At 38.2% G+C, this 15305-nt stretch overlaps 1 protein-coding gene across 2 annotated transcripts in view; it reads right to left on the reverse strand.

The window, feature by feature from the left end:
* Positions 1-5051: 5051 nt before the first annotated feature.
* wdr20a (WD repeat domain 20a) overlaps positions 5052-15305 on the reverse strand; it is a 61174-nt gene continuing 50920 nt past the window's right edge. For both annotated transcript variants that reach the window (XM_080202493.1, XM_080202494.1), the window contains exon 4: positions 5052-6386. In XM_080202493.1, coding sequence (XP_080058619.1) covers positions 6333-6386 — 54 coding nt within the window. In that variant the 3' untranslated portion in view covers positions 5052-6332. The remainder of the gene's footprint in view (positions 6387-15305) is intronic.

Genomic DNA, 15305 nt, shown 5'->3' on the forward strand with positions numbered 1-15305 from the left:
TCTGCTACTTGTGATTTTTATCAATGACTTGGAAGAGGGTGGATTAGTAAATTTGCTGATGACACCAAGATTGGTGGAATGGTGGATGAGATGGAAGGCTCTTGTAGGCTGCAAAGAGATATTGATAGGATACAGAGCTGGGCCAAAAAGTGGCAGACGGAGTTTAACCCTGATAAGTGCAAGGTGATTCATTTTGGTAGGACAAACTTGAATGCGGATTACAGGGTCAACAGCAGGGTTCTGAGGAATATGGAAGAACAGAGATCTTGGGGTTCATATCCACAGATCTCTAAAAGTTGCCACTTAAGTGAATAGAGCCGTGAAGAAAGCTTAGTGTTTTAGCGTTTATTAACAGGGGGTTTTGAGTTTAAGAATCGTGGGGTTATGCTGCAACTATACAGGACCTTGGTGAGACCACATTTGGAATATTGTATGCAGTTCTGCTCACCTCACTAAGAAGGATGTGGAAGTATTGGAGAGAGCGCAGAGGAGATTTACCAGGATGCTGCCTTGCTTGGAGGGGTAGGTATTATGAGGAAAAGTTGAGGGAGCTAGGGCTTTTCTCTTTAGAGCAGAGGATGATGAGAAGCGACTTAGAGGTTTATAAGATGATAAGGGAGATTAGATAGAGTGGATGTTCAGAGACTAGTTCCTCGGGTGGATGTAGCTGTTACTAGGGGGCATAACTATAAGGATTGTGGTGGGAGATATAGGAGGGATGTCTGAGGTAGATTCTTTACTCAGAGTGGTTGCCGTGTGGAATGCACTGCCTGCTGTGATAGTGGAGTCGGACACACTCAAGCATTTATTGGATAGGCACATGGAACACATCAGAATGATAGGGAGTGGGATAGCTTGATCTTGGGTTTGGACGTAGCTCGGCACGACATTGACGGCCAAAGTGCCTGTACTGTGCTATACTGTTCTATGTTAAAATGGAGCAAGAGTTTTTTTTAATCAGTCCTATAAAATTATTCAGCTCGAGTGAAATTTCACTTTTCGTTTTATAAAATGTAACTTTTTATTGTTAGGTATTTTCAAAGAAATATTACAATATTTATAACTGTGCAAAAAGAGATTTTGCGTTTTCTTTAGGCTATAGTTCCTACATTGAGCGTTTTAATTGGCTTATTCCAGGCTGTGTTTGTGAAAAGAGCTACCTCCCTTAGTATTTCCAATATTTTCTCTCTTTAATAACACAATTTGTTGATCTGAAGAAAATGGCCACTTTGCATCTCAAATTTGGTACTTTAATTATGTACGCAGAAGTCAAGGCTGTAATTTTCAAAACCATGTTGCACCTGGTAAGATCCAGATAAGGATTAAACATTTTTAAAAATCTCAAGATAGACTCTCACCATTGTCAGGGCTAATGACAGTTATCCTGCAAATCCCTCCCAACTTACCTGGTAAATAAAGCAAATGGAAAGCACCAAGACCTGCACTAATCGAAAAAGAACAGTGAACTTTGAGGAAGTTAATTATAAAATCATAAATAAACCAAAGCATGACAACCATTGAAGGTAAGCTTGGTGCAATACAAATCATTAAAAACTACATCACAAGTTGTAAAAGAAATGTCGGGGAAGATTGATATTTTATAATTTACACTCAATAAGAATTTCCAATAATCTTGACATGGAAAAATCAGTCCACTGTTATAGCAATCTAATTGTCAACAGGGTTCAAATTGCAGAGACCAAAGCTCGAAGTCACAGAGGTTTAAGTACACTTAAAAAGAACAAGTTCAGCCATAACCATCTATAAACTGAACTACATATTTAATATATATATATAAAACAAAAGTAATGGGTGGACAGCCAGAGGACACATATTTAAGATAAATAAAGAACTAGAGGTAGCAATTTGTGATCAGCAGTTTTGGTAGCAATTGTCAAATTAGGGCAGTGTCACAGTTTTTGAATATTTTTAAAATACAAAGATAAATGTAGTTAAGTTTACAAAACTGAAGTCTTAAGTGTTTTCTTCCCTGTTGTATATGGTCTTAAATCTTCAGCTTTTTATTTGGATAATGTGTAATTATCAGTTATATATTTCAAAATAATATTGAATGTGTGATCATTTCTGCTTCAAAAATAGGATAAAAGTGAAATTTTGCTTCTGTTCAACTGTTCTCAAGTTCCTGTATACAGATAGATGAATTATTTTATCTTGTTTCTTCCTGTGGGTAGCAAGTTGGTTCAATAGTGATGCAATGATAAGTAGGAAAAAATCTGACAGAACTTCATTCTCAGAATTAAACTCTGTCCAATTATCAGACTTCATTTCCCATTTGCATTTCATAATAATTGGTCTCAAAGATTTTGCTGAATATAACAAGTCAAATTTTGACTTGATAGTTAATAAATATTAGTTGTATTGAAATCTGATTAGCAAGCTCTGTTTTACTTAATATGCACCAATCAAAATAAGACTGATAATGCATTTTGAGACTGTTTAAATTTAATGTGCAGATACTTGCAACTAGCAAAAAAATTCTCTGTACACACCTTTGCAAGGGCAAATTGTCAAATAAGGCAGCTTCTGGATTGCAGTGAACAAAATTTAAGAATCACTGCTATTAACATTTGAGATAGGTAGTCTTCTGTAAAATGCTGTACTCTCAATAAACAAAACAATGAGCAATAAAGTGTAGATAAGGGCTAGGTGTGCAGCGCTTCTATAATATTCTCTGTTTAGAAAATTGCTGTCAGGAAAGTATATTCAAAACACAGACTAGAGAATAATGCAACAATGGCCCACCCTACGAGCTAGCTAAACCATCATTGGTGGTCTATGATGACATTACACAGGATCACAGAATGGTTACAGGAGGTGGTCATTCAGCCCACCATGTCTGCGTCAGCTCTCTGAAGGAGCAATTCAGTTAGTGCCACTCCACTAACTTATCCTTGCAGGCATGCTCATTCTTTTTCATATAATCAGTTCCTTCTCAAATGCCTGGGCTCCATCACATTCTCAAGCAGTGCATCCCAGAAACAAACTACTCACTTTGTCAAAGATTCTCCTTGTGTCATCATTGATTCTTTTGCCAATTAATTTTAAGTTTGTGCCTTTTGATTCTCAATCCTTCCAATGAGAACCGTTCCTCCCTATCTACTCTGTCAAGACTCATGAATTTGAATACTCTTATCAAATCTTCATGCTGAAGGTCTCACATCTGTGCAAATAATGATCAATTTCTCTACCTGCACAGCAGTTTGAGTGTGTTAAATCAACAACAGATGTACTCAGCAAAGCTCAATGTTATTCAGGTGACTGGGCACGCCAAGTGTACATCTAGGTCATTTTCCACAAGAAATATTTAGACATGAATCTTGCACAGCTTCTAATATTCACTGAACAGACCATTAGTTTGTTAAAAATCTTTAAATCTCGTTAGCTATTCTTTGAATGTCTTGTGTCATGGGAAGAAATATATGAAGGCAGAAAGGAGGAAAGCTATACAGGAATAAGAAATAAATTAATACTAGGATTACCTAAACCAAGATAAAAGAACAGTGATTCAAACTCCATACTAATCTGTGGAAATCTGTAAGCTCAAATTCTGTATTCATAGCTTGATTGAGCTGCCACAATAATCTGTAGGCCTTATTTTGTGGACATCACTCAAGCACCAGACTGTTTACAGCTGTTACGATCAAGAATTACCATATAACAAAAGTTGTTTATCTGAAGATAGAAGAATTTAAGGGAAAAGGCACGGATGTGGAACAACTGAGTTCCTCTTGCAAAGCGCCGTCAAACATGACAGGCTGAATGTGATTGTAACCATTCTGTGATTCCAAGGATTGTGGTGTATGAGAAATCTAAATTAAATTTTGAATTCGGTTCTGCTGCTGGATGTGAAGGTCTTCCTGTTGTTTCTATGTACGGAAGTGAGGGGCTGCCTCAAAACTTTGAGGCTGGGGGGAGAAGAACTGACCTAAAACAAAGCTATAAAAAGTGAGTTTCCTTGACTGTAAATTTTCTTCCCTATAGGATTCAAGTAGTACCTATTTTTAGGGAAACTCTGAAGAACTTGCAAGGAATGAGAATGAACAACAGTAAGTAATTTGATACACACACACAATGATTTTAATTAGCAAATTCTGATTTTTTTTCCTCCTATGAAAACAATTACAATTTTGTTAAATATTGTATTGTCTTTCACCTCCCCCCACCCCCCGCCCCCCGCCAGTCCTTCGGCAGACGAAGCTAACTTTGCACAGCTCAACAGCCACAAGAGAATATCTGATGCAAGAGACACAAAGGTAGCATACTAACATTTCCTCACTAACTACAAATTCAACAACAATATGCAAGAAATAAAAAGAGAATCAGTTGGAGATCTACAGGATGAAATCAATGTAGCTTACCAGCCACACTGGTCTGTGGGCTGAGATATTACTAATTTAAGGCACACAGCACAAGTGCTGTGCTGGATGCTAATGAGGGCTGCTGTAAAAATTGCCAACATCTTACTTAAATAGATATGAATGTACAAAATAACTAATTAAAAGACATATATAGCAGTAATTTCAAATGAGTAGCTTTAAATTAATTTTGATATTTAAAAGGGATAGATTCAGAATTTGAAACAAACTGCAACAAAAAATTTAAACTTTAATGCTAATGTTCAGCAGCAAAGTACAAGATACTGTTTTCATATTTTTATTCCGCATGTCGAGTTTTCAAAGCCTGGCTATTGGAAAAAGCCATACTCTTTTTATGAAAGGGTTACTGCAGACCTTTATTGACAGCTAATTGCATATGTTCAAGCTTAAGTATGCGCCTCAAACTAAATGCATTTAACACCTCTATTTTTATCAAACTAGTCAATTAATACAATAATTTGTTGATTTTCACGGGTGCAAAGTTAGGACATTATAAATGGAACTGTGAAAACCAATGGTAGAAATCAGTGAGGTCATGATTTTCATACTCAACAGAAAAACAATGGCATGGCCTCAAAAACGTCTGGTCAGTTCTCATCACCGGAGACTTTAAAGTACATGTTAAATGGTCTACCAAGTGAAAAAAAACTGTCAAGTAGTATGCAGAGTATCATTTATTCAAGTTTTATCTGTCTTTTACATTCTTCCAAGAAATCAGCATTAATCTGTACAGCAAATTTATAATGTAGCATAACTCAACCCACAGTAATTCTGGGCTAGACTGCATGACAACTATAAAGTGTTTGGCACATCCTAAATTCTTTTACACTGATGAGGGTTATTATGACCTTGCAATTCTAACCCACAAGAAGTTGCCCCAACCAATTCCTCAATGCAACTGTTCCTAATCGGCATCTAATAAGGCCAGGTGTTAGTTTTTGGACCTTGGAGACGCATCAGCCACTGAAATACAAAGCTCAGAAACAAAAAAAATGCAATGCTCATGAGAACTCTACAGCTGAGATAACCTTAATTTTTCATGCAAAGATTATCTCTTGTACCAAACAGTTAATGCAAAGGATTAATTACAGTCAAATTTTTTTTTTACAACTGAAAATAAATGAACAGAAAAACTATATTCAAGATTTTATGTATATTTTCTGAATTAGAAGCCACTTTCATTAGAGGATTAAAATTCGACTAGTGTAAATGATTATTGCTCCGTGACAAACAGTATTTATACATATAGTACACAGTTGGTTTAATTTGAAACAATATTAAAATATGCTCAATAGAGAAGAAATATCTTCTTTGTCTACAAAATACTTCTTCTGGGAGTTCTTGCACATCCCATTTAAGTCATTCTCTACTTGCATTAAACTATTAAGTGCAACTCTTTCTTAATATAAATCTATGATTGCAACATCCACCTCCTGAATCACAAATTCAGGCCAGAAAGTAATGACTTAATTTCACTGAGTGCATTCCAGCTGCCTTTCAACCAGTTTCAATTTATAAATGAAAAACACAAAACAAAAATCAGTGCAAAATACACAATGAGATATTAATCTGCAGGACTATTTAATGTTTCAGTAATTTTCTTCATTATACATATGATCAAAATACACCAACAAAATTGAAAAGTTATGATTGATAAAATGGTTTTTGGTTTTTTTTACTGCTAATGCTGAAGAAATAAATTAGGATTCATGGAGTTAGCAGCCTTCTGATTTTACTTGAATAGATAAGCCCATGTCAAGAACTTACACTCAACATTGTTCCTCCAGTGTTAGCTCTACACAATACACAGCAGAATCCTGAACAAAAACACCACTATAATAAAACTGCTAAAGCTCTGTGGCTGAAGACCAGCTCCTGGCTCCAATGTCATTACTTCTTATCCTGTGACGAGGTTTGCTAGCAGTAGTGCGATGGCTATACTACAGTCCCACTCGGCGAATTGGCTTGGTTTTGGGACGACAATAAGCCCTGCAAATACAGCATTTCAAATTGTTATACCTTCTGTTATTTGGACTAAGTATTAGTTAATTTATCATTTATGACCCAAAAAATGTTTCAGGTTTTTCTGTTGATCCGTCATAAAGTATAGGTAAATTGGGAACCTTTTCAAAAGCAAGGAAATGTTGATAAATGCTTTTAGTAAATTACTTTGAATTCAAAATGAGATGAAATCTAAACTCATTCAATAGGTACAGCGCCAACAGAAAGGGCCAAAATATTAATATAGAAATTACTGAACCTCTGTTTTACAGATGACTCCAAATGAAATCAGATGGCTCAAGTATTTAGCACATAAAAGTAGATAATTGGAAAACATTTTATTTCAGGATGACAAACTATTATGACAAACGCAAAGCAGTTTGGAAAAGAAATACATTGTATGACTAAGCCAGGCAAAAAAGGCAAGCTCAAATTTTATATTTTCCAATTAGTTTACAAATACAAAAACGGATGTTTAAGTGGTATATTTCCAAAATGAATTAAAGGTGTTTGGCAATATTTACACCCTCTATACAGCCAAGTTACAAAGATTGTTCATTTCACTTAATGACTTCTAATACTGAAGCATCAAAAGGGCACAAAAATCGACACCATTATTTTGTGTGTGGTGTAAAAGAGATACGCACGTCCAAGAGAGATGTGTATAGTGCGTGGAAGAGAGAAAGATGGGGCGTGAGTGAGAAGGGGCGAAAGCGAGAAGGGATGAGACTGGGTTGCTGGGCACTGACATGCGAGATAGAGGGCACTCGAGATTGAGAGGGTGAGTGATAGTGGGTACTAGTGTGCGTGTATGTTAGTGAGCATCTGTGCAAGAGAGGAGCATGCATGAGAGACAGAGAGAGAGAGAAGGGAAGGTGCAAGAGAGAGGGGAAAATTCATGAAAGAGGTGGTTCCTGGGCACTGGCATGTGCAGATGTGCAAGTTAGAGGACACTGACATGAGAGTGAGTTAGAGGGCACGTGCACAGGAGAGAGTGGGGGGGTGTAAGAGAGATAGTTGGCACTGGTGCAGGTGCAGCAGAGTGTGTGATTTAGTGGGGACGAGAGAGAAAAATAGAGGGCACTCTGTGCAAGAAAGCTCACGTGGGCTAGAGAGCACTAAGGCAAGTGTGAGCACGGCCTCAAGGGCACTGTTGCACAAGAGGATGAGTTAGAGGACACTGGCGCAAGACAGAGTGAGCTAGAAGGTGCACGTGTGTGTGAGAGCACGAGCATGAGCTAAAGGGCGCTTGCACGAGAGCGAGCGAACTAGAGGTTATTTGAGTTCACATGCAAGCAAAAGGGTGCTTGTTTATGCATGAGTGTGTGTGCAAGCTAAGGGTGTTCGCATGCGTGAGACAGACAGCGAGCGAGCTAGAATGCACATGCATGGCTGCACATGCTACAGGGCATGAGCTATAAGGTGCTGGCGTGAGAAAGGGCTAGAGGGTATGTGCAAGAGAGAGCAAATTAATGGACCTACACAAGAGAAGGAGCTCGAGGGTGCTTTGTGTGCATGTGAGCGAACGAGCAAAAGTGCATTCACACAAAAGAGTGAACAAGCAATGAGCTACAGCATGAAAAGAGTGATCAAGTGAGCTTGAGGTGACTTACCCCTAAGAGACCGAGGGCATGAGCACACACCTGAGGGAGAGTAAGCTGGAGCGAGCATATGTTTGAGAGAGATAGCAAGCTGCACAAAAGTGAGTGCACTACAGGACATGATCTAACAAGCTTGAGGGCACTTGAATGAACGCAAGAGAGAATTAGGGAGTGTTTGAGTGATGCATGCATGCTATGAGAGAGAACAAATGAGCTAGAGGGGCCTGTGCATCAGAGAGAGAGAGAGAGACAGCAAGCAAGCCAGAGGAGACATGAGAAAACAAGCATGCTAGTGGGCACTTGCTTGTGCATGACAGACAGCAAGCAGGAGGGTGCTCACTCACTATAGTGAGTGCAAGTCAGAGGGTGCTCGCTTGCATGTGACAGTGCAAGCCAGAAGCTGCACAAAATCACAGTTGCACGTGCAAGAGATAGGGCTCAATCAAGACAACACGCAATTGTCAGGAGTATGCTCAGGAAGGGAGAGTGCGAGCACGTGGGCACTCGCATGCTACAAAGCACTCTTGTCCAGGAAAATGTGAAAGCCAGAGGGCACCAATGAGACTGACAGAGAGACAGAGTGTGAGTGAGTGAGTGAGCCAAAGAGCGTGCCCTCACTTATATGCAAAGCAGAGGATGATGGCGCAAGAGAGAGAGAACAAGCCAGCCAGAGGGAGAGAGATAATAAGCCATCCAGAGGCTGCTCACGCACAAAGGAGAGCCAGAGGGCACTTGTGCGCAATAGAGTGTCAGAGTGCACTTACATGCACATGAGAGCGCGCAAACCAGAGGGTGCTCACAAGAGGGACAGGGAGCAAGCTTGGGGCACTCACATGCATATGACAGCATGCCAGCCAGAGGGTGCTTGCATGAGAGAAAGGGAGGGGTGGATGGAGGGGGACATGTGAGTGAAACAAAGGGGGAGTAGGGTACGCGCGAAGGCGAAACAAGGGATGGCGTACGTGAGATAAAAATAAGGTGAAAGACAGTGTATGTGTATACCTGCATGTGTGAGGGATACATGCAAGTATCCCTGAGAAACAAGGGTGCATGTACATATGAAATACAGGTGTGTGCATGAGGACATCAGGCCTGAATGTGCACAGTATGAGAAAGAGGTGTATGTGTGCACACACATTGAGACAGCATGTGTGTGGGTGCATACATAAGATGCATGAGAGGGTGTTGTGCACGTGTGAGGGGAAAAGTGTGAAGGTAAGTGAGAGAGGGTTTGTGTGCCTAAGTGTGTCATTGTGAGCATGATGGTGCCTGTGTGTGCACGCGAGAGGGAGTGTGCTCGCATATCTATATGCATGAGTGAGCATGAGGGGCTGTGAAGAGTGTGTGTCTCTGTATTTCAGTGTGAGTGGATGTAAGTATGTCTGCACATGTGCACATTCCTGTGAGACAAAGGGTGTCAGTGTGTATGTGGGTGAGATTCTATGTGCACGTATGTTGGGTCTGTGCGCACAGTGTTGTTGGGGTTGTGTGCTGTGCACATGTTGGGATCCCATGTGTTTGGCATGTGCGAAGGCATGTGCAGGGTGCATGTGTTGTGTGCTGGGTCTCAGCACACATGCTGGTAATGTGCATGCATGCAAGAGGTTGCAAGCAAGGTCACGAGTGAGGGGGCCAAGGGTGGTTGAGAGGTCAGGTCAGTGTGTGGTGTGCAACAGATAGCGACCAGGGTTTTCCGACCTTGTTTTCAGGAATGGCAGAGGGGACTGAGAATCAAGCAGGAGTTCCAAAACAGCTTTTATGTCAGCAGGATTTCCCCACTAGATTGTCACTGCCCTCCCATCAATGATGTAAAGGTAGTCCCAACTTTAAAGTCAGATCCCCATTTACATCAATGTGAATTGCACTGTGTGGATTTTACACCTGATAGTTCTCCATGTTAAATTACCTAATGAATCACGACTGGTTCCCCATGACTGCAGCTGCTGAACAGGACTCACCAGAGGTGCACATGCTAGACAGTGAAAGTGTGCATGCATGCTGTGTAGGCAGGAGGTGCGAGGGCAGGACAGGGAATGAGCAGGGTGGGGGGGGGGGGGTGGCCACTTGAGAACAGTGTGCATGTATCCTGTGTGTTTGAGACAGAGGCTGGGATTTTCAGGCCCCATGTGGACTTGCTGTGGAAGATTTGGTGGCAGAGGTCCATTGACTTTCAGTGGGTCTGGACAATCCTGATTGCGGACCAGAGTGCATGAGCTAGTGCGTGAGACAGAGTTGGTAGCAGGCAGGCTTACAGTGTATTGGTAGTGCACAGTAGAAAATATGAGTGACATTTCACCAAAATTTATACTGTATCCCCAGACAATTAACACGGAGACTCATCCATAGAAGTTATCTTTCATTATCTATTCATCTAATATATGCACATTATACATATATACTACACACACCAGACTAAATTAAATCTAAACAATTTAATTAGCCACACACATTCCCAAATGACCATGAAGGATTGTGGAGGGCTTTCCAGAGGGGAAGGGTTAATGGACAGAAACAAAATCAGCCAAGTATAGAAGCAGACAATTATGGGACCAATCGTCTTATAGACACAAATATATTTACACACTACCGCAAGGATCTTAGCTCTTTCTTTGTGGAATCTAATGAGTTTCCCAAATTACCTAGACATGAGCATAAAATTACATAATTACAACATAAAATTTCCACATATACTCATCTACCGCATTTACTAACTAATCTGAGTATTTAGTCATATTTAGTCACAAAAGTAATGATTTTGCTTTCAAAGTTAATTTTCATTATAGTTTTCAGATTTAGTTTGAATTTACAATATTACACCAATATGAAATAAATAAATTTACATTAAATGTTAATGGAATTAGAAACTCATCACCTGATGCCAATAGGTGGGAGGATCTACTATTGGGTTTTCTCCAGGATTTCCTCAAGGTGTTGCTTAGCTAAATAAAGACTAAACACATCACGTGGTTAAAAATTCTTGGACTAAACCTTCCTACAGCAATGCAAGACTAACATATTACTTCCAAAAGCCAACCACAAAATTAAATGAATATTTCTGTAAAGCAACTTGAAAACAAAGTTTTCCAGGTATACCAATATGTATTGGTTAAATTAATCATTTTGAACTTGTGTTTGCGTGATTACTTTTTCAAAACATTAAATACTAAATTTATAACTCAAAATTGCAGTTATAATTTACGTTTTAGGTTCTAATCTGAGCCTCAATTAGCATTCATATTAAAATTTTCATTTACAAACAACTCTCGGTCAGTTATCAAATCTATCAGCACCAGGTCCATGTGCCATCCTGACTCAAGTCAGGCTGTTCCATTTTATGCCAAAAGAAAGAGCTGCTGCAACTGCTTCCATTCTTCAACAGTGCACAAAGTCTGCACAAGAAACAATGGCGAATCTTTACACGCACCTTCTCTTGTCTACGAAACTGTCTCCCGTGCAACCCAAGTTACCTCAAATGCTGTTCCCTGTACTTGACGTTGAAGAGGTGAACCATGGGTATCAGAATATTCATTAAGCCATAGAGAAACTTGTGAATTGCCCATGTCCTGTTTAAATTCTCCTAATCTGATCATTCCAACAAACACTTGCAGAAAACCTGTCCTTAAAGCACACTGGAGAGAAGGGCCAAAATCAAGTGCAAATCATTCACAGCAGCTTCCAACAATTGGATCAATGGCAGTGGATATCAATGTTAGCCTACTCACCAGCTTTTCTGCATGTTGAAGGATCAGCAGAGCATTTTATCTTTAGAAACTGCACACATACGCACAAAGCTTCAAAATGACTAAGCTTAAACATTTTAACAAATTGTTAATGTTTCACAGCAGTTTTAAATTAAAGATCAAATCATAATCATGAAAGCGTAGTGCAACAAAGCAATTAAGAGGAAAAAAACTGGGAAATTCCAATTAGTTACTCACCATTCATACTGTATTAACCACATTTTTTGTTCTATGCAATATCGGCGCACATTTCATCAAATTGTTGACTCGAACAGCTTTTGTTGTTTTGTTATATCTTGGAAAAAAGTATTTTGGAAGTGGCTCAAGATTTTTTTAAATGTCAAAAATTCAGCAAACCAACACTGCATGTAGTTCAGTGTTGAAAGTTGCGTCTCTCCATAATAAAGCAGTATGTATTGAGAGTAAAATGACAGATAGCTGCAGAATAACATTTTGAAAATTTACATTTTAAAAAATATTCATCAGATTTAGCTCTCCATTTCACATGCCTCAGATTGTGACTATCCAGTTCCATTTGTCAGTGTGAACTAAGTTATTTCTTTTCTGGACCACTAAGTAGAGCATTACCCTAGGGAGAAAACCAAATACCGGATCACTTTATTGAGACATGATCTTTTTTCTAACTAACAGCACCGGTGCCAAGAAATGAAAATACATGAGGCCCATACAGCTACGTAAACCCCCAGCTAAAATAATTATCGGCAGCATCTGCTATGGGGTTGAAGAGTAGAGAAAAGAGAATCAGATTTAAAATTTCCAGATCACCTTTAAAATTTATTTTATTGATGCAAGATGATTGCTAAGCAAGATAGATGGCTTTTACTTGAAAATTAGAATTATGTGCAGCTAAGAAGGAGTTTGTTCAGGTACTTTAGACCATTATTAAAAAGAATACCGCCACTTCTTTTAAGGTGGCAAAACCATGTCTGATGATGCAGCAAAGTTTTAGGGGAAATTAAATGCATAATTTAGCAGAAGGTGCACAGCACTACTAAATTTGTTAGTCCCAATTACACTTGTCAATTGAGAGGCAAATCATGAAATCAGAGTTCCAGCATTTCAAAAGAGATCAAGACTTGTTTTGATTTCTTCTCAATGATGGTCACTTGTTTTATGATGGACTAAAGCCCACTTCTTCTGTCAAGATTACAATATCTGAGCTTTAGCACGCCTCCAAAAAGTTTATTAAACTATGCAGTATTTTACTTCCTTTAACTGTAATTGACAATCCAAAACACATAGCATCCAACATTTTAGTGTTGTATTCAAAATGGATATTCACAGCCAGTTATGTAAACAATTTCCAGTCTCCTAGTGAAGAGAACGGTTTCTGTCTTGCCTCAATAAAAGGTGGCAACCTTTAGTGGGGCTGTCATCTCTTCTGCAATCACTGCTGATGTTGTTTACCACTGGCCTATTGAAAGCCTCCTTGAAAAGAAGAACGCTGACAATAGCACCTACTTTTAAAACTGAAACTACCTATGACCCCTGCATGGGGCGTACTTAGGACAATCTGACGGCAAGTAAGAGCGTCCATTGAAATTCACCATTTGAGACACTGGGTTATCAATTCCTGCCAGAACAACAGATCTGTGGTGCTCTGCATTATGTAAGCACATATGCCTCAGCAACCTCAGGTGCAGATAGATACATGGAAATGCAAAAGTTGCTGTCCAACTCAAACCTGTTCACTGTTAACTTCATAAAAATGGCATTTCGCTGTTTGCTTCCCTATTGAAATGCACTGAGCAGCAAAACATTGCAGTACTTGAGTAGGAGATATATACTAAATTTATCACAGAACATAAATATTTGTTCATTTCTGTCCACATATACTTTTGACAATGTGACAAGTGTCAATTACTGCTAAACCACTTCTCTAGCACTTAAAATTAACTATTGCAAATGTGGTGTCTCATTACTTCAGGTTTGAATTGATAGGAATATTAAAATACAAAAATATAAAACTTGTTTTTTCAAACACCTTTTCCTTAATCCAGTCTCTCTTGATATTTCTGTACCTGATTGAGGTGGAATTCAGAATCTAATTTACACTTTCTATTCTGTCTTTGTGTTGTTAATTTCACAATGCTTCAGTCTGATCCATTAGATATGTAGTTGCTTGTCTTGTTCACTCAGGTTACAAATGCCCAGTTTTCTTCATCGCAACATTATCAGCTCACACTCTAGCAGCTTGCGGATTAAAATATCCTACAAATTAAACGAGCCGTTCTAAGTAAAGACAGACACCATTTGATACCTTGCTACAGCAAATGACGATCTATTAAGATGCCTTTTTTCAAGTGAAAGAAACAAGGATGGATTGGTAATGGTATCAAATTTTACTTGTTTGGTCTTGCATGCAAATTGCTTATGGATGCAATTAGGTTACTGCCTAAAAACTGACTGTTCACCTAGAATAATCAATTTAGGAAACTGAAATGATTTCATAAAATGCAAGCTTCGCATTTACTTTGAAACTAGATTAAACATTTAAATATGTATATTTCAGACAACTTTATATTTGCATACATAATATATGCATCACCTATAAATAGTTTGTTGAATTCAATGTTCTTGTTAATCCATGAAATGATGAGAAATGTTAAATGTAGATTGGTACAGCCCGACTGTTTTGTGTTATAACAGATCACTGGTGCTACATTGCATGATTGCATGATAAAAAAAACTAAGAAATTCTTGCAGTATTTTCATGAATTCAGTTACAAATTACAAACATATTGCAATATAACACAATCAAAAACAATAGGAACTAGTTTCTCGTCTCGACTTTGTGAAAAACCTTAGAAAATAAAATGGGTCATGATATCGTGATGATGGTAACTCAACAATCAACGTAGATGGCAAGGTCAAAGAAGAATAGGTAAAAATTCCAGTTTTGTTTTTAAGAAACAAATATTTTCAGTCTGAAAGTAATGTTACAAAAACCTGAAGTAACTGTTGTTTAAGAACAAATAGTGAAAACAGTGCATAAAGCAAAAACATACAATTAAACAATCAATACTGCTGACACTTGTTCACCCACCAAAATTCACAGCATCAGAAAACACTTGTCGACAACAAATTGGGGATGACACATACTGGGTATTTCATAGGCTTTGTAGTAATGACTCGGATCGTGTAAGTTCTTTGGAAAATCAGTTTTAAAGAATTCAGATTTTGATTTAATATCTGTTCAAATTGTATAAGTTTTCATAATTTTCTCTAAATTTATCCATTGTGCCATTTTATTTATTAGTGAACATAAACAGTTAAATTATTGACAATTAAGATTTCTATGAAAAGCACTAGACCGTAAATCTATCTCAACATTTATTTAATTGTTTGTTACTGAATTTACTTAAATTGGAGAATTGTTGATTGCCAGCATGCTTCCAACACAAATAAAATTGAAACGGTGCAAAGTCATAATTCTATTTTGAGTTACAGGAAAAATAAATCTGAAATATTTACCTTTTAAAAGAGAAATAATTTTGCCAAGTATATTCTTCTCACTTTATGTACAGCAATACAAAGATTTCAAA

Source organism: Carcharhinus amblyrhynchos, chromosome 14, assembly GCF_965287045.1.
Source record: "Carcharhinus amblyrhynchos chromosome 14, sCarAmb.v2.hapA, whole genome shotgun sequence".
Classification (NCBI taxonomy): Eukaryota; Metazoa; Chordata; class Chondrichthyes; order Carcharhiniformes; family Carcharhinidae; genus Carcharhinus; species Carcharhinus amblyrhynchos.